Raw genomic sequence first — 23,675 nt, forward strand, 5'->3', positions numbered from 1 at the left:
TTAGTAGCTAACTGGCTTGTTAGTTAACTTGATGGATAAATGGCATGTTGGTCAGTTAGATGTTATGTAAATTGTTGGTTGACTACAAAGTTAATTAGCTAAATCGCTGAAAGGCTAGTTAGCCACCTATTTAGTTATTAGTTGGGTACGATTACTTGCTTAGTTCGCAAATTTTTAAAAATGTTTATCCAAAAGAAACAATTTTATTGCCTTCGTTGTTACAGAGAAAGAACCCATTGCTGACACCTTTGGACAATTCGGAGATTATGTCAAAATGACGTCACAAGTGAAGATGGCAGCCAAGTCTGTGAAAACAAACTCTCCGCTCATTGAAAAGCATTGAACTTTGCGTCGTTGTCATCTGATTTGTGGGGATTTTGATTTCATAATGTAATGAAATGTGATGCTACAACGATCTGCCTGCAGAGGTAAAAGTGCAATTTTAACAGAAATCGGACATAATTAGTCTAACGTTAGATGGATGAAAGAAGTGCTCACCACAAAGCACTGCGGTCTTAGTTAGCTTCCATTCCGAACCGTCAAGTCCCACTCTTTTCATTCCTTTTACCCACTTTCTCTGACTTTCACGGTCCACACAGTAATATGGAATGATAATTTAGTTTCCATCATGTTATGGTTGGGATATCCAACCGCACAACAACCTCTAGGCATGACTTTCTGCCAGCTTTATATGCTAGCTAAAGGCAAAAACGATACAATACGGTGGGTTGTTTTCACCGATTTAGGCACATTGCATCGTCGGTATTACCGGAATTGCCCAGATATTCGGAATTGTCCATCCGGGCAGAGTGGAACATCATGTCAATTTTTCTCTTGAATTGTTTGGCCTCCAAGTTGTTTTTCTCTTCATAGATGAGTTAAGGAATCATTGCTTCTTTCATTTAATTTTTTAAAGGAGTCAATGAGATAAGTTTGTGCCCGCCAAAAAACGGAACCAGTCGCATTCCATTGGTCGCAGGTGCAAAGATGGATCAGTAGCGGAGCTCGGGAGCATCATAATCAATCCTCCTTGATCCTGCACCGGAGCGCCATTTGTCTTCCTCTGTGCTTTCTTTCGCACCTCCCCTCGGCCCCTATCTTCCTCCTCATTTCCCGCCCGCCTGGCCGCTTTGATCTCCCGCCTGCGAGGGACGGTCTCTGGAGCTTCATTACTTTTAAACCATTCACGGTGAGCGGCCATAAAAAGATGCTACCGAATGGATTTCCAAGATGGACTTGTAAGTAATGGCTACACCGGGCTGTAACATTCCCATGTAATGGCCTCATGGGCTGTGCGGGAACCACGTTGGGGCCGCCCCCCCCCAAGAGAGACACTCTCAAATGCCTGTTTAGGATCACCATGTAGCACCCGTCATGACCAGCAAGTGTCAAACCTCAAGTCCTCTCATCGTTTTTGTTGGTTGGTAGTGTTTTTGTTAGTTTAATAAATGGCTATCTCACTTATGGAGTGAGTTAGCTATTTAATCCGGTAGTTGACTCAGTAGGTACTCATTGATAGTTATTTTGTTAGTTTGGGGCTAGTTAGTACAATAGCTAGCTATCTAGTTGGCTCCATGGCTCATTTTTAACTCAGCTGGCGAGTTGACTAGTTGAATTGGCAATTAGTAAGCTAGCTGTTTAGTTTGGTAGTTGGTTCAGTGTTTTTGCACTGTTAGCTATTTACTTAGTTAAATTGGTTGAGTAGCAAATTGGATTAGGGGCCAGTTTGGACTTGGCTAGATCTAGTTGACTAAATAGTTAAGAGTTCCTTTGCTATTTAGTTTGCTCTGTTTTTTTGTTTTTGTTTTACTTAGCTGAATGGATGGATTGCTTGGTTGCACAAAAAGGTTAAATTGTCAGTTGTTTTCAGCGCTGGGCTGGGATTTTAGTCCGGCCCACTAATCGGCCCTCATGCGTGTGACGTGCTCGCGAGGCGGCCAAATTTCATCTCAGCCTACTCGGTGAAATGATTCTTTTTAGGCTTCTTTCTACTCCCGCAACGGCGAGAGCAACAACTGCCGCATTGATTCACATGACCGACGCATTGCGCTGTTGGCGACAGGTCTGCAGCATACACTCAGGAATTGTTGCTGCTCTGATCGGTCCATTTTGCCACATGTTGCGATGACATACAGTTTCCCACACGGAGGAGAGGATGACAGCAAGTTCGAATTGTAAATTAGCCAGCTAATGATCTTTAAAAAGCCTCTGCCGTTAGCATCTCTCCCACGGCGACGTCAATCACGAAGGCTTTTTTTGGGGGGGTCGGACCGGGGCGTGGGCCGACAATGTTTATGAACATGGCCGTAGGGTCGTGGCCGGAAGGGTACCCAGATCAAGGGTGGAGGGTCGCGGCCGGACCAGCAAAAAAGGGTCAAGTACCCAGCACTGGTGGTTTAGCTAACTAGCTAGTTAACTTGTGGGCTCCGTGGCTATTTATTTGTTTATTCAGTTAGGTGGCTAAGTTTCTAGTTTGATACTCAGTAAATGGATAGTTAGTTGGCTAAGTGGCTAGATAGGTAATCAGCTAACTATTTTGTTAGCTATTTGCCTAGTTCGTAATTATTTGGCACGTTCAATACATGGGTCAGTTAGCTGTTATGACAAACCTCAAGTGCTCTTATTATTTTGTTTTGTTTTGTTTTTTTCCACATTTGCCGATTGACCTTTTCGTCCCCTCTATTTCTTTACGTGCGGACACTTTTTGGCCTTAAGCATGTGTGTGGATTTGTTGAGGGGAGCAGGAAAAAGCTCAAAGAGGAAATGATTGAAAGAAAAGGTCATAGGCAGGAAGGCTTTTTTTTTTTTTTTTTTTTGTTTAATCTGATGCACGATTGCTGAGCAAGTGAGAGACAGAGAGCATTTAGTTTCAGGAAGGAAACCAGATTTCAGTTAAAACCGCACAGACCCTAAGTAACCACATGATGTGACTTGAATGATGCCACTGTTGATGTGTCTGAGCAATACAATGGACACCTTTACTACATACATGTTAATTAGGTTAATTAGTTAATTAGTTAATTAAGATGTTAACTATTTAGCTAGGTTTTAGTGAGCTGTTAACTATTTAGCTTGCTGTGACTGAGTTGTAAACAATCTAGCTGACTACCGTAGTTAGTTTGCTAGATGGCTTGTTGTTAGCTGGCTATTTAGCGAGTTTGTTGGTGAGTTGGTTTGTTTAGCTAGTACCAATAGGATCTTAAGTCTTAGTCCTTGTAGTTCCTGGAACTAGATGGTTGCAATCAGATATGTTCAGCAATGGAACTCTTAAAGGTTTTTAGTTCCTGAGTTAAGTTCCACCATGCAACTATACAGCTGCTGTCAAGATTCAAGATTGAATGACTACCTGTTGCTGACGACAGAATGCTGGCAAGACAAGAGTTGGTTAATTGGCAATTAATTTCTTGTTAAGTGGCCTGGGAAGTTGCAGCTTTAGCGTTAATTAATTGGGAAAAACTCAACAGTGCTTTATTTGTAATTAGTGTTAATTGTTAGCCAGAATCCGCCAAATTGCACAAATGTAGGTGTTTGCTGAATAAAAGCCAGTCATTTCTCACCAAATCTAGCGGGATGTGCTGCCATGTTTTAATTACAATGTTTTTGTATTCACCTTTTGTATCTGCTGTTAATTGCTGCTCAGCGTCCTTGACACTTATCAAGACAAGGCTTTTATATGGTCGAGTGTTTTGTTTTTTAACTTCCTCTAAATATGTCTGCACTCACTTGGTTATTGATGGGCTTTGCTTCATGCGGCTTTTCTTGACCCACTTGTGAGCCGCCACATGCTCGCAGCAAACCTGGACATGTCCAAGCGAGTCAGAACACTGCGGAGAAAAATGAATGTTCAGGGTTGATTCAAAAAATGTGAATTACATATTTTTTTTATTATCTCATTTACACAGGGCAGCTTCCTGGGCAGTGCCACATTTTCGGTGGGCGATCTGCTTCGGGCCAAAAATGAACGACTGTCCTTGAGTCTCAGGTAGGCACGTCTTTCTCACTTTAATTCAACCATAAAATGTGTTCGCATTGGAACAAACGTCAAGTTGAGTTTTTGTGGAACTGGAGTAGTGGTAATCCGCATTTCCTGAAGAAATACGGGGCACAGGCCAACATATGGTTTTAGGTTACTAATTTGTCACTAAACTATTACAAAAAAAAGCTTAAGTCTCTTAAGAACAGCTGATTCTGAGATTTTTTTTACACAGATGAATGGATAGATAGGTAAAATGGGAAAAAATGATTTTGAGGTTTGCTATGCTAAAAATCTCTGAAGAAACACTGATTCTGGGCTTTGATGTGAAGGATGGATGGACTGACGATGTAGGATCTTGAACTGTTCCCTTTGATTGATTGATAGATCAATTGATGCATAATGTAATATGCATTGGATCATTAACTGTTTCCATAGGAAGATAGATTAATTGATGGACGGATGGATGGACGTTTGCGTGGCAGCGGATGACAATGTACAATCGAATAGAAGGAAAATAAGTAGTAATAGAACCTGTCCTGCATGATGTGGAAATTACGCCATGTCTGCTTCACCACATCAGTTCCACTTTGCCATGACTGGCCTGTGAATTCCAGTAGTAGCTTCTTTCAAATATCATCCACTGAAAATTCTTGCTTGGCCCTGAACCCGGCGGACCATCACTTCCGACCATCAAGGAATCACGGCTAAAAGCTTCCTTCGATAAATGGGAAGTTGACAGAGGTTACCATGGAAACTGTTAAGACAACGCAACTCCAACGAAAAGCAGCAGTGTAATTGAGTATGCACGCTGCCTAATGGCTTTTTTTAGCTGGCGCGCTCCACGGAGAACTGTGGTTGTTTTTGCATTTATCTGTCATCTGATAAGATTTCACTCCCATTTGTATTGTCCGACCACGTGCAGTGGGGAAAATACGCCCCCTTTGGCAATTTTCTCTCTTTTGTTCCGCTTTTCATTTCCTGTCTGGGATAGCAGGAACACGGTATATAATTGTATCTCTCGCACAAACGACTTTATAAAGAGCCTGGCCCCTATTTGCATATTGCCATGGATAGCGTGACGAAGTTCTCTGGAGACATTGCACACAAGTCTTTCGTTTTAATAGCTTTAGAGAAAAAAATCTAAATATATATCCCCCCCCCAAAGTGTCACATTCTATTGAGTGGTTAGCAGTATTGTGGTTGCCTCTGATAATAATAGCACTTATTCATCTCCATTCAGGATTGGAAAAAGTAATCTAATGACCATGAAAACATTACAAAACAGAGCTATGCGTCTCACTAACTGGTCTTAAATGTAAAACTATCATAGTATAAATCATATTGCTTGATTTTTCTGCTGTTTTATTTCTTTTTCTGGTGGCTTAACGTCAGACAGTGGAACATTCCACGGTGATTGCTGATTTTTCTGAATGTAATACAGAAAAAAAAAAAAAAAAAAAGATTCTGTTTTTGGCTCAAAACTGCCCCACTCATAAAACCTTTTAACTGTACAGGCCATGTTTTGACTCTCCTGTGTTTTTTTTTTTTTTTTTTTGTTTTTTTTTTTTTTTTTTAATGGATCAATGTGACCTGCTTCATAGTCATTAAAAAAAACAGGTTATGTACAAGAGAAGGGTTAAAGTTACTACCACACAGGTATGAAGATAGTTAACTGCTTTAATATTGGTACATTCAGTACAATAAAATGATTTTTTTAGATTGTCAATTGGCTAGCTAGGAATACACTTTCACCATTTAACGTGATAGCATCACATTTTCACGTTTTGTGTACAAACATCAGACAACACACAACGGATGGTGGTTATCATTTCACTACTCTTTCCAAACGATGTGACTTTTTCTTTTTATGAGTCATCGCCGGATGTTTGACCCGCAGATGAGCCTGTGAGTCACGGTTCACGTTGGCTCATCTGGCCAAGCAGAGGATTTGGGCAAGCGCTCTGGTTTGAGATGGTGCCCTAAATCCAAAGTTACTGTGAGGTGGTTCGGCTCAGCAAAGGCACCGAAGGGCAGCTTGATTGAATCCTTTCAGCGGATCTCAGAGGCAATATGACTTGGACATGCGTTGCTTCATAGGTTTTACCCTGGCGTGGAGAATTTGTCGGACGAGAATTGGACATTTTTAACCTGTACGTGTACATACTGCATTTTTAGCTAACGCTACAATTAAAAATAATCAAATAGAAACAGTTAAGACCAAAATTACTCATAATCTTGTGAAAGTCAGACTGAAGGTGATTTTTACTATTTTTTTATACTGCTTTTCCTCATTTGGCTCTCAGGTGCACTGAAGCCCATTTAACGATTGTCTTGAACGGAATCAAACACCCAACATCAGAATTTTCAAACTGAAGCGGATGTGCTAACCACTAGGTCCACCGTGCATCCCCAAATGAAAATCCCGCAAAAAATATTTCTCTTCAATGGTCAAAATGAGGAACATAAAATCTATTGACATGAAACACATAAAATGAAACACATCATTGTTAATTGTGAAATGGAATTAATTAAATAAATAAAGATTGAATGGGCCCTCACCAGGGTTATATTACTTTTTTCATTATAGTCAGTTTTTTAGTTTTTACTTTGTCTATTCAGTTAGTTTTTATTAGTCTTTAGAGCAAGTTTGTTAGTTTATATTAGTTTTTCAAGTAGTCTTGAAAGTAGTCTCAGTCTTTTTTTTAATATATGGATTATTTGCTGAATGCAAGATAAAATAAAGGGCACTACGTATTGTGTAATAAATTAAACTGTAATTCTCAAACTGTTTGACCTTCCTTCTTGTATACGGGTCTACAGCAATAAATAAAATAAATACTATATAAATCAATAATAATAATAATAACAATAGTAAATAAATACATTTAGAATTGACCCTGAAAGCATGAATGTATGAAATCAATTGACAAAGATGAAAACGAAGGACATTTTCACTATAGTTATAGTTTGTTTTATAAAAAAAATACATTAGTTTTAATTAGCTTCAATTAGTCTTCATTTTTCTTCGAGCATTTTTGTTTTTATTTTCAATTTCAATTTTGTTATTTTGCAGAGCTGGGCATTTTACTACAAATTGAGCGTCCGCTATTCGTCATCCATCTGCAGCGAGGGTACCCTTCCATCGTCCGCCATTCGCCTTTGTTCTGGGGGTAAAAAAATAATATATACTATAGACCAGTCCGCCTCTACTTTTAAACGGGCGTCCGTCGGTGATTCCGACTAATTTGAAATTCAACACATGGAGCTGATCTAGAACCACATTCCAAAATTCCAAAGACTTACCGGTACTTAAAAAAAAAAAAAATCACCTTCTGCTAGAAAGCAAAAAATAAATAAAAAATAAGTAGCACTAGAACATCCGAACTTTATTTAGGGTTAATCATAGGCACATTAAAAGGTGGCAGGTGTGCGTTGACTTGATTCCCATTTTTAAAATGATTTTGAATATGGTTATATGTAATTCTGAGTGAAACCACATCCCTTGCGCAATGACTTTGGCTCTGTTATTTTTTTTAATTCCCCTCTCAAGAAGAGTTATTTAATTTTCAATTGAGTCGTGCTTACTGTCACATTAGTGGAAAAAGTGGAAAAAGGTTTAAAAGCCTGGCCTTTGAATATGGGTGTGTAGACTTTTCTTATGGTAGCCCGCGGGCCACACGTTGCCCACCCCTACTTTAGACACATTGACTCGTGGCTTTTAAAATGCAATAGTCAAGGCAGCCTCTGATGGTCTGCAGCTTCCACGCATCCCAGGATGCCTTCACTCGCAGCGTATGAGAGACACAAAGACGCCAGTGCCGCAGAGCTCTCTCAATAATGCATGTTGTGTTTGCACACAGGAGAGAAATGACGTCCAGAGAGAGGAGGCCGCTCTCACTCTCTGCGGTGATCACGTCTAAATGGTTGGAGCGCAGCTAATGTCCAAAATTGTGTGCATCAAATAGACATTAGCGGCCATTTTAGGAGCAAATGAGTCCCACGGTGCGGACACAGACGGGCAGGCCCTCGTCTGAAGTTGCATTCTTTCAGGAGGATGATAATAAATTCTTTTATTTATTTATTTTTTGTGGTTGTTGTTTTTTCACACCCCTGCCAGCGTATTCATGGAGGCTCAGGGGAGTTTCACGCGGAGATTCGCCAGCATTTTGCATGTATTATCCTATTGTGTGTTTGGAAACCCACAGGGGAAGGGCAAAGCTGGCCCACAGTGTTGACGGAGCATACATGAATAAGATGCATAACTTAAATGCATTGATGTTGTTCTGTGTTTTCCATTGTGACATTTAGCATGTATCAACCTGAATGGAGTCAGTCAGGCCCTACTGTATATACTGTATTAGTATGGCAGCATGGCAGCCGGCTGGCTTTCGCTAGCTCAAAACCCTCATGTGAATTTTGAGTGGCTGCGCATAACCAGTGGCTGAACACTGGCACTCATTAAAATAAAAAAAAAAGAGGCGCAACCTTGTACACTGTGCTCCGTGCGTGGCTGGCTTTAGTTTTCCATGGCACTAAATTAGGGCTGAACAATTAATTGAATATGAATTGATATTGAAATGTAGTTGTATGCAATATTCAATTTGCAAAGGCTACAATTTGGAAAAAAAAAACTGCTTTGTTTCAGTCGGTCTGTAGGCTTTATTTTCGCTATATTTCATCTATGTATATTTTGTTTATTGAATAATACAGCTATAGTGCCCAGCTAAGTCCAGTCCACATGTTTACATATCATTCTTTCATAAAAAGTTGAAGTGATAAAGCCACAGATTTGTTTGCAAGTCAGTGAATTTTTGTAAGTTAACAGGCACTATTTTCGTAGCCAGACGACTGTGCGCTCGGCGTAAAAACGGGCAAATCTTCATTTTCCTGGCGGGGTAAGTCTAGTTTACAGTGTTTGTGAATTTGGTAGGCCGCGCTACGCCTCAATAGTCGTTCTGGCGTTTTCGATTGCATGTCGCCGGTGCATCATGCAATTTGCTGACCAAATGTAGACTACATTACATAGACTACATAAAAGCAGGTCTAAATTTTGGCGCAGTTGGTGGAACACAATTCGGGTGGATTTGATCGAGGCGCAGGCAGATTGTGAGGTCTACTGAAGTGTGTGCTGCATGTGATCATATTTCATTCATAAATATGACAATAGCGTTGGCCAATCTCTCCCTCCAATGTATCAATCATCAGATCATCTTGCAAGTCCTTTTACTGTAAATCCACTTTGCACGTGCCGAGCCTGTATGGAATCCAGTGAGTCCTTCCGCCATGTGGACTGCGTCCATATCTCTGCGCTGAGTTCAAAGGGAATAAGCTGGGAGCCGCTTCGATTGGCCGTGAGTCGGCTATGTTCTCCCCCACAACGGCGCAAACGCCTATCTGCACTAGTCTAGCAAAATAGCATGTACACAGTTTCACTGCGCGGCACAAAAATAGGGCCCAACAGCTCTAAGTGAAGTAGATAAACTGTCTTTAATACTAATTCATGGTTGAATCGCCTTTAATTTGTCATAAGACTAACCTATAAGACGAAAGCATGTATGTATGATAAATCTGATTGGACTGATGTATTCAATGTGGAGTGGTTTCTCACGGTTTCCCACGATTTTGAAAGGAGAAACCGTCGTACCCCCTCTGTTTCTCACATCATTGATTTGACTGTTATCTCTCTGTTTGCTGACTGTTTTCTTGTTATCTCTCAAGCGGAGGGCTCTCCGTGACCCACTTCCGGAGTTTAACATTTGATTTGAATGTGAATTTTAATGTTGGAGTTGAAGTGTGTGCATTTGTGTCACAGCGAGGCCACATTATCACAGACCACTGCGTCTGCCGCCTTTCGCTACGGTTCATTCATCCTCTCCCCGTTGGGTCTGAACATCTCAAAAGTTTAACCCGCTATCGTGAACCCATAACTCCCCGTTCATCCTCACTCGGCCGACTTTACACAGAATCTGCCGTGGCTGATTATGTGTAAGCCGCGGCTAAAAGCCTAAAGATGTCCTGTCTGATCCAGCGTTAGCGTACTTGCGCTTATCATTATGTGGGGCGGGGAGTTAATCCAAAACGAAAGTCAAATTAATCACACCGTGGATGGAAAAACAGCCACGCACCCCCTTCAACATCCCGACAGGATTGGCGCACCCCCTTCCTCTGCGCACACCCTAAAAAAAACATCTGTTGATAGAAGGCAGCATGTTAAATCGCCTAAGAATTATTTTTCGATGGGTTTTGCAATGTAGTCACATTTAGTTACACAGGTGATGTTTAAGTGCAGACTTTTTAAGATGTGCACCCATCTCTCCCGCACACACACCCTAAAAACGTCTGATTATAGCCTGTCTCATCATCGAAGTATGCTTCACCCCCATTTTCTATGTATTGAATGTTAATCGACGTTTTGGGGAGAATTTGTAGGTTTTATTGTTTTTTGTGGGCCAGGCCGATCTCAATCACCCGCAAAATAGTGTGGGTTGGCTGTACAGTAAATAAGTTGTTTCAATAATTTGGATAAATCGGTCCATTTTCTGATCCCATCTGTGATTGGTTATCATTTTTTGAACTCGCTGATCGGCTCCAAAATCCTGATCGGGTAACGCCTACTGCTCGCCACCTTTAACATCCAGACAGAGGTGGCAAACACCCTCTTCCCCACACGCGACATTAAAAAACAGCCTGTTTTTGTCAATAAATTGCTTCCTTTTGAGTTTGTTGCCTAGACTGAGTTTGCAATGTAGTGAAAGTCAAATTCACTACATTATGGATGAAAAATAGTTAAATATATCTTTAAAAAAAGAGCTGTTTATAAATATTGCACAATAACCCAATAAATGCATCGTTTAGTCATCCAAGCATAATTTTTCAGTTTATTTTTGAGTTTGCTTCCCCCCAAATTGGGAATCCCTGCCTAAGACTGAGTTTGAAACGTTAGTCAAAGTAATAGTAATGCAGCAATAGGTACAGTGTGTTCACTTGGGTAATCTGCTCGCATGAATGCCACTCTGTGATTCAATAACATTTTAAAAAGGCAACACGGACCTGTGCACACACTCGAAATCCAAAGCAGTATCGCTAATTAAACTGTCCGAGTTGTTCCCACCCCCTTCCCTCGTGGGGGTCGTGCTCATTCACACTTTTTAATTGTGTATTTAAGGAGCCGCTCGCTTTTACACCACATGAACAGACAACATCTAGAAGAAGTCGGGGCCAAAGTGACACCCAGGGCCGCGCTGATCCGCAACCTGGGGAGCATTTCGACCCAAGCGCTGGTCTTTTCTGCAGCAGATTACTGCACGCCAGTCTGGTGCAGAAGCCCTCATGCCAACAAAGTTGACGTGGCCATCAACAGCGCCCTCCGAATAATAACTGGATGCCTAAAACCTACCCCAGTGTCCTTCCTGCCAGGTCTAGCAGGGCTAGCCCTGCCCTCCGTACCCTCGCCCTGGCCAGGAGGGCACGAATGCATGACGGGCACATCCTACACAGCAGCGCCTCCAAGCAGACTCAAATTCTGCCAACCCTACAACAAGGCAGCACAAGAGATGCTCAATTCCACCTCTGTGGATATCTCCAGAGATGCTTGGCTGGCAGCAGCTTGGAAGCACGAGTGGCGGTCTGCAGGTCCCTCCCGCATCCACCACTACATCTGGGATCCAGGAGGAGGCGCCATAGGAGGAGCTGGACCATGCTGAACCGACTACGAACTGGGGTCGGTCGCTTTAAAACATCATTGAAGAAGTGGGGCCTGTCAGACAGTGCGGCGACCCTGAACAGACAGCCGACCATATTGTCACCACTTGCCCCATATACAGACCACCCTCGGAAGCCAGCCTCTTTGACTTAGACCCCAGATGCTGCCATGGCTACACGACACAGAGTTGGACCTCTGACGTTACATGGATGATGATGATGATGATGATGATGACACCACATGAATATCAATTTCAGTCAAAGTAGAGAAAAGTCAAATAAAAAGAGGGATACATAGTTTTCACAAGTGCATCAATATCAGGTGTCAAATTTTAAGTGAAGGCCAAGTAGTAAGTGGTCATTTAAGTGGTCATCAGTGCGCCCTCCTGTGGACAAAATTAACAACAATTCATTTTATTGAAAATTTGTCATTGATGTGTTCTATCCCCACGGGCTGGATTGAACTCCTCTGAGAGGCCAGTTTTGGCCCGCGGTCCGTATGCGTGACACCCCAGCTATAGACCATTTTATTTCCACAAACGGACACTACTTTGAAATTTGGGAGGATATTAAACAGGGATGTGCAGGATATTATGCGTGACCTCGCCACCTCTGTGCGCATATTGGGACTGGGAGTCAAAAGGAAAGATTGCCTTGCTCTCCTTTGCGATGCATCCTAATGGAAGAACACTGCAATGCAATCTCTTCAGCAAATTGACACAACGCACTCAGACGAACCTCTTTGTACATTTTGCACAATTTGTTGTCATTATTCTCTCATCTCTTGACAATTGTGGCATTTGGCTCCATTTATTAAATGCCTGCACAGTCTCATATGTCCCCATCGCAGCACCCGGCGCGTGTTCAGCAGTCAAGCTCTAGGAAGAACTTAATGAATGATTGACTCGGCCAAATGGATCCCACAATATCTCCTACACCTGCTTTAATAAGGATGTTCTCTTTGAAAGCTCTTCATCACGGGTGCTGGCGCCCGTTCCATTTGGCCCAATCGTAATCACTCATAGTGGGTAATTAATGTAGCTTGTCGGGGTAATATGTCCTATTCTTCCCCTTCGGATGTCACATAAGTGCAGCACTGGCCAAGTTAGTTATTTTCATATGCTGCCGGTGAGCCCCGGTGCCTGAGGGATCTGACAGATTATGCAGAAGAACAGTGCGGGAACGAAGCAATTTAGCATTGAAGGAGCGAGAGGGAGGAAGTAAGGAGGCCATATGTGCATTTATTTCTGGCCAACTGAGTGCCACTTCTTTCCTTTTGAGATGCATGTTGTGCGATTGCATTACCATGTAAATTTGTGTTCATATAATCGCCCGTGGTCATAGCTACAGGTTTACAAAAAAGAATTCTAATTTTAAAAAAAAACTAAATACAAGTGGCTGATGAACAGACTGCAAAAACAGATGTAACGGTAAATGTTTCAATATGTATGCCAGGCCAGTAGTTGGCAATGCCACTTATGAATATTTACGAACAGAGGTGGGGATTCCGTTAGACTCATGGACCGGTCCGTCACCGACAGATACCTGTTTTGCTGACGGTTGACGAATGACGGACTTGCAAATGACGGAAATGGCTTTTCCTCCGTCAGCGTAATCATCACCAACCGCGTACGGACCGTCACTTGACGGACCGTTAGTCTGTCACCAGCCCGTTTTTCAGATTTTTTTTTTTTTTTCTTCATTGCGGTGACCGACTGGACCAATGGACTTCTGACGGACTGACTGCCGGACTAATGATTACAATTTAGTTCGTCCCGAAAAATGACGGACTAACAAATGACGGACGGGACCCTGGTCACTGACGGATGACGAATGATGGACCAGTAAAATTTCTGCCCACCTCTGTTTAGGAACTTTCTAATGGTTCAGATTTTCCTACATGAAACATATTAAGTAAGGGTCAGGAAGTGTATCTGACTCGTGCTGTAGCCACAAGTCTACGCCGTAAATAAAGTGCGGCTCAGCCTCTGGCTAGCAGACGTCATGGCTAGCCGTACTTCACCTGTTATTTTTTTCTTCCAAGCTATTCTGATGGAGCAAAAGCAATAGCAAATGCCATTTTTTAAAGTGAATAATTGTAGCATAATAATGCAATTTTGTTCAAGACCGATATTTTTTTGGACCATTTACAGATTCAAGAGAGCCTGTGTTGGATGGACTAAAGCAGCCCCGGAACACAACTAAGTGCTTGTCTTAGCCATAGAGCAGACTGAGCATAGATCTTGAGTTGTCTTGTTGTGCCACCTCCAGCACATGGTTTCTTGAATATGTGCAGGGTAAAGTGTAATTTGACGACTATTCAGGGATTTGGGAGCAAAATGGCCCGGAGACTACTGTGAGATGTGACGGAGGATCAGTTATGTTTTGCGGCTGCTTTTCTGCACCCGCACTCTTCAATCTGTGCAGGGATCAGTGAAATCTCAAGATTATCGAGGTATTTTTGAGAGAAAAGTGCTGCCTAGTGACAGAAAGATTGGTCTGTATTATGTTCTGGGGCTGCATCTATCACATGGTGTCTTGAGTCTGTGCTTGGTATAATGAAATCTCAAGACCGTCAAGGTGCTCTGGAGTCAAATGTGGCAAGCAGTGTCAGAAAGTTTGGTCTCTGTTCTGAGGGTGGTTTTGGCTGCATCTTCAAATCTCCGAAATCTCAGGATTATCAAGTCATTCTGGAGCAAAATGTTTTGCATAGTGTCAGAAAGGTTGGCCTCAATTGCAGGTCACGGCTCTTTAGTTCAATAAAAGAAAAAACAACCCCAGGAGATGCACAATGTAATAAAACCAATATTATGTCTCTTGGCAATTTTTTATTTATTTTTTTATTTTTTTATCATTGTTGCAACATTTCTTTTTATTAGCGCTTGAGCCTTTAACCCGATATTGCAGCTCCACATTGTTGAAGTTGAACAGAGCATTTAAAGGGCAAACATGATCATAAATTTGCGGCAACACTTGCCGGAGAGCAGAGCACTTACTGTATGTACACAATACCAAGAACTATTACGGAAAGGATTGCTCGAACTGAAATATAAGGCACTAATCTGGCATTTATGGATTTGCTTTTGCCTTTTACTCAGAATTAAAGGAAGACAGGAGAGTGCCATTGCCAACTAAGTGCGCTTTCACACAGCTCAGACAAGGCATCCCGCAAACACATCATTACATCAAGTCAGAGCCAGCATCTGCTGTGACGTACAAAATAGTTGTCAGACAACAATACTAGACATGGGAAGACCAGAGAGCAAAACTTTACAATACCGGAGGCGAGACGTAACAAATATGTGGATTAAAATTTCTGCATCACTATTCGACAGAATTGGACGAATTTTAGCAATATTACGGAGATGGGAAAAAGGCGGTTCTAGTAATGTTCTTAATGTGCATTTGAAAAGACAGAGTTGGGTCGACTATAACACCAAGATTTTTTGTTGAATCACTTTGGGTAATAGTAAATTTATCGAGCCTCAGAGTGTTGTTCTTAATTAGGTGCCGATGACGAGCAGGGCCAATAATCAACATCTCGTTTTTTTCAGAGTTAAAAAGCAAAAAATTGAGACATTGACAATTGTTTAATCTCGGCAAGGCACGCCTCTATATTACAGCAATTAGCCGGGCTTGTTATCTCGAGCGGCATATATAATTGGGTATTGTCATCTTAACAATGTAAACTGTTATATTTACGTATAATATCACCAAGCGGAAGCATGTAGATGCTAAACAATAGGGGTCCTAGTCCGGATCCCTGCGGGACTCCACATCGTTGCAATCCGAAATCCAATATTCAACTCAATCTGCTGGGTCAAAAATAATTAACCTAAACGCCCATTCGTATTCCCAAATGCCGTCTTTTACTTAACTTTAATCATCATGTAACAAACTTGACAACCCTGTCCCCTGCATTACAAAATTCCCCTTACAGTCACTGTGCCACCTCGGTTACGGCTTTGATATGACCTCCAATAGTGGGAAATTTCCTGGTCGTCGGCAAACGACCCTTTGTGTCGATGCAGTTTAGCGCAATTCACATTGTTCTGTAAAAAGACTACAGTACTGTGCTTATTACCTCAACTAAGGGTAAGATTTTAAATGACAAACACGATCTGCACTCTCTGCGTCGCTCTTGTTGTAATTATGGAACAAACAGCAAGATGTAGCAGCGGGGATCACAGAATACAGCCAATTAAATTAACCATTTCCCAGTGGAAGAGACCAGAGCAGGCACAATAAAAATATTTTTGGGAGTAAAATATGTCTCATTAACTCTGTGAAACACAATAAGACATTAGACCCAATGTCCTCTCTAGGACTGGTAAACAAACATACAGTAATAAGATACAAGATTAGACCAAAACATTTTGGTTTTAATTTGGTAATATGTTATGATTATGCACTAGAAAGTCACCGTGTGCGTCCTATTTCCACAGGGGCTCCTGATGTATATCCTCTATTTAGAGCGTATAAATTGTGTTTGTGTTACAGAGTGTGCGGCGAGTAAACACTTGTGTGACTGAAGGGATTTTGCAATCAGGTGAAAAGCTGGCAGTCGCTCTGAGCTGCTTCAAGCCGGCGACACCTCCAAAAGCATTACATCATCCTCCATAGCCACTGGTGTCTTTTATATGGTTAGCTGATCAGATCATTCGATGTTTTATTTACGTATATGTAACTGTAATTATAATTGTATTGTGATTATACTGTAGTAATTGAAATGCTTAAAATGTCATTGTATCACAGTCACCGTGGGGGAATGAATAAACAGTCCGGTACACATAAAACATTGAGATATTGAAGTTAGTTAGTTAGTGCATGTGTACAAATTGCCAAATAAATACTAGTTAATTAGTTAGTTAGTTAGTTCTAAGGTGACTGATTCAGTGAGCGAGCGAGTTAGGTCTTGGATTAGTCAATTAGGTCCAAGATGCGTAAATTAGTTAGGTAGTTGTATGCATATGTAGATGAATGCATTTGTATGAATGTCTCAATAAATGTCCTATCCTGTGTTAGTTAGTTGGCACTACGATGAGTGAGTATGTTGGATTTTGGATTAGTCAGTTGGGTCTAAGATGAATAAGGTAGTTTGGTATGTAGATGAATGCATTGCATCAATAAATTCCCTCTCCCTATTTAGTTAGTTGTGTTGTTTGTTTGTTTGTTTGTTTGTTTGTTGGTTGCACACTTTTTGTATGTAATGGCTACATTCTAACATATTCACAAGGCTGGTTATTGGCAAAGTTGTACAATCTGAGCCAAATTTCTTGAATTCTCCTGGTTTTAGGGCAGTTCTGCACACCACAGAGTGCTGTTCCAACGTTTGTTATTGTGTCTTGATTCCAGAATGCTGCACCTTCATGCATATTATTAAGCGCACCGTGACTCATCGCACCATAATGACTCAGTTTGGGGTATTATTATGTCATGTTTTTACTTCCCCCATTTCCATTTCCCTATCGCTGCAGCTCTTGCCAAGGTCTGGTTAGCTGGCTTTGTGTTCTTGGCTAAAACTTTTAGCATTATTTATTCATATGCATATGTTGCCATTATGGCAATTCAATACATGATATATTGTTGTAATTTAGGATTCCTGCTGACCAAGTTTGGTGTAGATTGTACCGCCAGTGAATCTACGGAAAAAACCCAGTGCCACGATTATCAAGTTCCTGTTACAGCACTAGATTTTATTTTTGCTGTGCACAATTCAGTCAGTTACTTGCTCGGTTACAATTGGATGTGGAATAATTCCAGAAACACTTTGCTTTTGTTAGATAATCAGTCAGTTAGCGAGTCAATTATAGACTTAAGAATCATAACCTTAGTTATTAAGTTACATTTTCCCTGACTTCTTTGTTGTTTCGTATGTATTTGGTCATTGGCTTTCTTTGTTGTTTTTTTTTGTTTTTTTTGCTATGTGTTAGTTAGACAAATGCAAATGTATGAATGTGATAAATGTCTTACACCTAATCAGTTGGTAACTTGGTCGTCGAGCTGGCAAAAATTGGCGAAAATTGTACCTTCAGGAAATCTACTGTCGCCTTTTGGCAGGGAGAAAATACTGCTGCCATTGTTATCACCATGTACACAACACTATTTGCATAAAGTCACTCTTCCTATAGCAGGTTGTATTTTTCCCGTAAGACATCCAGAAGAAGCCTATGCAGAATGCTGATGAGCCTCCTTGTCTGTAGTGATAACAGCCAAGACGTTAAAAGGCAGAGAGAGGAAGCTCCACACCCCGCCATCTGTAACCCGATTTTCAAAAGGCGCATGCAGCTACGGCTGACCTTTCTTATCGTGTTCCTGCGAGTGACAGAGAGGAGGTCCCCTCGGGCAGACTCGGCCCGAGACTTGGCCGGCTTCTTATCTGATGTTTGGGCCAAGCCGCATCATAGTGCAGCACTTTATGATGCTGTAATTACCCCCGCCAACTTGCCAACATCATAAGGTGAGAGGTGTGTTTTTTTATTTATGGTGTAGTTGTTGGTTGGGCACTTAGTTAGTAACCATGTTTCCTTAAAAAGTGGACTGCGGCTGTGGAGAGTACCGGGTGAATATTAGAAGTAAGGCGTTAATTACAAAGTGGACCTTTACACGCTATAAAATTCTGCATTGTTATCCTAACCTACTCGCTGGGTAGATGTGGATTTTTAGCTGATTGGGTTACTTTAACCCAAGTTTGGGTTAATAATTTTGACCCAACGCATTGATTTGAAGATTGGATTTGGGCAGGCTGAAGAGATGGAGGTAGTCACCATTTTGGATACAGTTTTGTGTATGCGTGTGTACTCAAGTGAAAGTAAATTTAATGTAACCTGCTTAGGAAATGTTAGCTGGATGGCTCGGTGGGTAATACCGCTGACTTTGGAAATTCCGCCATCAACATGGGAATGTTGCCACGGGAAATGTGAACCACTGAAAAATGTGGGAATATTTGAAATGTGAAAATACTTTCGAATACGGCCCTACCGATTAATCAGCCAGCTGACTTTAATCGGCGGGTAGTAATGCTGTTAAAATCTGCAAAAATCTGCCAATTTTTGTTTACTTACACCTTAACACATTACAACATAGGACAAAGAAAAAGATATTCAAACAATCCCCCCTCAAAAGAAAATTTGGCAAAAATAGCCCAATTATTACGGAAGTCATGAAGTTAAATACGAACCCTAACCCTAGTATTGTAAATAAGTCCGGTGTTCTGCCTGTAATTCCAATTTTTATTGTTAATAAAAATAAATAAAATAAGTTATTTTATTTATTTATCATATTAAATATTTTTTTTAATAAATATTGGCATTGGCCACAACAAATCCATGTCGGTCGGGACCTAGTTACTTTCCCATAGGTCACGAATGAGCAGAATATTTAAGTTGGTATAGTTGAACGATTGGGTTGAATTCATAAAATGCTTCCGGGCTATTTTTCACGGAATATGTGGAACTGTGGTTCAATTCTGAATGAGGGGATTGAGGTAGGCATGTAAAAATAATTACCTGGATATCCTAAATGCGTTGGATATTGTAACATTGCAGAGAATCAGGGCAAGCGGTGAGCTACCAACAACTCTTGTAATGAGTAACAGGAAGGTTACTGATGGCCGTAACTACACCAAAAATGATAGCAACGACAACACGCTAAGAGTTTTCCTCCCGCTCTCCCATGTCCAACCTCCTGCTGCCTTCACGGTCCCCCCAGACGAGAGGAAATCACAAAACCCGTAAACAACACACACGGTCGCCACACTATTTTAGCCTGGACTAGTTAGAATCGGTTAATAATTGTGGAAGAAGTAGGTCAAAAGTGTAACATTTCTGCATTCATTTGATAATTTGGTCTTGGAAAATGTGGAATCATTAAAAATCCCGAATGAGCTGAATATTTTGACACTTAAATGGTTTGAATTGGTTGAGAAATGGGGAAGAATCCATGTGTTCTACCCTATGCACTGTACACGTTTTTTGGTTGTTTTTTTTTACATTCAGAAACAACTTGAGAGGTTAATCATTCTTCGCCTTCATCCCGTTTGAGCTAAATTTCAATTTCTCGGCACGATTCTCTCGCAGAGCAGGACTGCCTTACTCCTCCTCATTGTGCGCGCGTTTGTCACTTGTCAAAGCGTTGAGGCTGCCGCGCATTATAAAAAGACCCACACCTCTGCACTGCACCGTTGTCGGCGTCCAAATACGCATTAAATCATCTACAAAAGGCAGGCACCCGCTTTTATCACACATGGCCCCTGGATCAACATGTCCGCCACACATCTTTACGCCGCGTCTGATACAGGCCAGGCTTTTTAAGTGGCTAGCACCTTCTTCTTCTTCTTCTTCAAGGGTGAAAAGGTTTCAAGGTGACAAATAAAAGGGCTGCAATAACGAGCATTTACAGTGTTTTTTGTCTCCAAATTGAGACATCAGTCAGCGTCATCTATGGAGTATTTGCTAGCATACTAACGTAAATAGCAGGCTAGTACAAACTGACATGACATGACACGATGGCAAAGAATATGCATACCAGCGCAATGTCATTAAGTCAAGCTGCATCAGGAGAGAAGCAGGAACAACCAGAGCTAGTGCCAACCAAAGGACTTTGTTCTAACATTTGATGGTGCAGTGCATTAAAATGTAGACAGCTACGTTAGCTTCATGCTAGCCGGCGACTGGCTTGCTGAATTATGATTATTTGCGATGAATGAAAATGTTTGCATATTTGACACCGCATTATATTATATTAGTGATGGTGACTCGGCTATGTTTTCTTTTTATTTCGTCAGCCATGCTGTCAAGCTGGACTGCACTGAAAACATAAAAGGCTGTTTTGGTATTCAAGCTCACCGTTGTGATTTTGATGCCTGCTCTTTGTGATTTTTCACCTTAACAGCTTTGTCGGCACCACCGCCTTTCTTTTTCCACTTTCATTCCCACAGCGTCCCTGCAGATTAGGGGACCTGCCGAGTGTGTTAGCACAGATCCATGCAGTATGTTATGTTGTGTGTGTGTGTGTGTGTGTGTGTGTGTGTGTGTGTGTGTGTGTGTGTGTGTGTGTGTGTGTGTTTCTTTTACTGAATTCTCACATTATTCTCGTTCACTTGATTCACCTTTTAGTGTCAACGGAGTACAAAATCACTTAACTGGAAACCAAAGTCAACACAACATGACACACACACACACACACACACACAATCCCCTTCAAGCGTACACAAACCTGCATGGCAAGCAGAATAAATATGTAGATAGCTATGTTAGCTTTTCGCGCTAATCGTTATGTTCCCTGTCTCCCAACCAGCATTTTGTGAACTATGGGCTATATTCTTTTTTATCTTTTATTATTTGCGACTACGGTCTTTCTTATGTGCCTGGGCTTGCACATTTTTCATCTGCACGTATTCTCCCTTGCAGAATTCTGACACACCCACCTTGCATCAACTCTGAATACAGTAAACATGGAAATTCCAAAGAGGTGTGATTCACTGAGACTGGCTTCAATTGTTTTTCACTTGCATGCATTTGAATCCATTGTTTGACAAGAAGGAGCACATGAATGAAGATATGTTAGGCTAGCAGACATATTCCTATCACGTATAGTCGATCCGGAGAATGTTACTAGAATGACTTTATTTGGGGAGAGGCCCTTGACATTTGTGATTGGTTCATTCTGAAGCCACACAACTCAGATATAAGATGTGCAGCCACATTATCAGTTATTTACAGTACGTCCGCTCTCAAAGATTTTTATTTTTTTTATTTTTGTTATACAGATACATTCATGGTGGAAAAAGAATTAAAAAATATATATATTTGTTGCTTGGGCATATTTGTTTATATCACAAAAGCCTGGCATTTGTGTCCATAGTGTGTGTTATGTTTTAACATTTCACGTTACAAGGACAAAGTCCACCAAATGGAATTTGCTCAATATAATATGCAATTTCAAATGTCTATTAACATTATGAACCAAATCGCGGGTCTAAAAATCCATATGGAAAAAACTCGGTAATGCAAGTGGGGAGTGAGCATTAATTAGATCCAACGTTAGGAAATTCATCTTAAAAAAAAAAAAACTTCAAGTGTTTGCTCTGTATTCTCCTCGTGGTGCTGCTGAGAATCCAACTAGCGCCTTTTGTGTTTCCTAGTTTACCACTACACCCCCACAGCTTTTCCTCTCTAATACTCACACTGTTACAAAGGTGATGCTATTGTCTCAGTTTAGGTGAATCAATAGTCTATCTGTAAGGATGGCGGAGCGGTTGTTCCTAGATTAATGGGATTAGCGGTGTGTGAGTGTATGCTAATGAGTGAGCAACTCAATAAAAAGAACAGCAACTCGTCGGATCGCAGACTTTGTTGCAATGTTATCCTGTCCCTCCCGTGTACAATAAAAGCAAAAGCACAACAACAAGCGAAATGCAGGCGGACGCTTGTAAAGCACGAGCACATATTAAAACCCTTTATCAAGATGCTCAGTCCTCGGAAATGTTAGTCGATAAAAAGTCATTTGCTTGGATGTTGTGTTGCTTTTTTATGAAGTCAAAACACGTGGTAGTGGCACTTCTTTTTCGGCAACAAGCTCAACAAAAGACGCTTTGCAGGTATGATGAATGACTCTTTTGTGTGCGCTCCTGGAAGACATTTCTTAGACAGCTCCGAAGTGCTCCAGATAAAATTGCCTCTGATGTTCACAAAGACATGTATATTAGGTTTGCTAAAGGCTACAAATTGCTTGGAATGTGAACAAAAACACACACATTAGGCCAGGGGTGGGCCATTCCGGCCCTCGAGGGCCATTATCCTGCCTGTTTTCCAACTCTCCCTGCTGGAACACACCTGATTCAAATGATCATATAATTCACCAAGGTCTGCAGAAGCCGGATAATGATCCTGATCATTTGAATCAGGTGGGTTGCACCAGGGTGGCATAGAAAAAAATGCTGGATACCGGCCATCGAGGGCCCGTATTGCCCATCCCTGCATTAGGCCCATCGAATTGTCTTTGATGTTTAGGGAAACGTGTACGTTAGGTTATTTGAAGATGAAATGGTCTTTGAAAGAATCATCGCATCTCAGAAGCTATCACTTCTTAGGAAGCCTTTTGAGCTGTTAACATGGCAACACTATAGACTGCTAAATAATTCAGAAAAAATAACAGACCCTACTGTGGAGTTACCAATTGTGCTGATATGTGGAAAAAAAATCAAATTGACCAAATGTGCATGCAGCGATGCGATGGCTTCATGGAAAACTAAATTGTATTTATTAAAATACAAACTTTCTACTTGCTTCTCAAGACTCTACTTCCGCCGTGATGACCAACCTTGTTTATTTAATTAGTAATAGGCCCAAAGGTTAATCTCTTGATTAACCTTTGGGCCTAACGAGACTGTTGAACTCGTAAAAAGTATATTGTTTGTTTGTTTATGACAACGCATGCCCTTAAATCAAAGTCTAAATCGTTTACAAAAATAGAACGGTAGGTTTGAGTGTTAGGGCGGTGGACTGACTAAATTAGTTTAATCGCTGACTCATAATGGAATTTGCCTCTTAGAAAAACATGTACATTAGAATTGTTGACGCAAATGAATATTTAAATATTTTAGAAACATTGCATATATCAATAATGTGAATATTTTAGAGCCTATTACAGACCCTTGAGGTACCCCATAAGTGTTGATGACTATAAATCGACTTTCGATGTTTTCAAAAACATTTACATTAGATGTGTTGACGCCACTAAATTGTCTCGATCACGACGGTGTCTCATTCGGACTCCTCTTCATATTTGCCAGCTGTCACACTCAACCCTTGGCGCGCTAACATTTGCCTCCTGCGTTTCACTTAGCTCGTTAGCGACAGTGTTTGCGCTGCTGGCTTCCTTTTTTCGGGAGCAATTACAGCACCGAAAGCATCTGTTTAACACGGATCATATCAGCCTGTGTTTTTTTATGTGTATAAATAATTAGGCGTTCTCCGTGGCTCATTAGCTGCAACGT

General features: G+C 41.1%; 1 protein-coding gene across 10 annotated transcripts in view; it reads left to right on the forward strand.

The window, feature by feature from the left end:
* Positions 1–23,675, forward strand: part of inpp4b (inositol polyphosphate-4-phosphatase type II B) — a 191,256-nt gene that overhangs the window by 101,760 nt on the left and 65,821 nt on the right. For 9 of the 10 annotated variants that reach the window (XM_086032471.1, XM_086032469.1, XM_086032472.1 and 6 more), the window contains one exon: positions 3,903–3,982. In XM_086032471.1, the coding sequence (XP_085888597.1) occupies positions 3,903–3,982 (80 nt within the window). Of the gene's footprint in view, positions 1–1,202; positions 1,239–3,902; positions 3,983–23,675 lie in introns of those variants that run through there. The other variant, XM_086032475.1, reaches the window with a different exon arrangement.

Source organism: Filicampus tigris, chromosome 6 (assembly GCF_054856515.1).
Source record: "Filicampus tigris isolate MCC_2025a chromosome 6, RoL_Ftig_1.0, whole genome shotgun sequence".
In the NCBI taxonomy this organism is placed as follows: Eukaryota; Metazoa; Chordata; class Actinopteri; order Syngnathiformes; family Syngnathidae; genus Filicampus; species Filicampus tigris.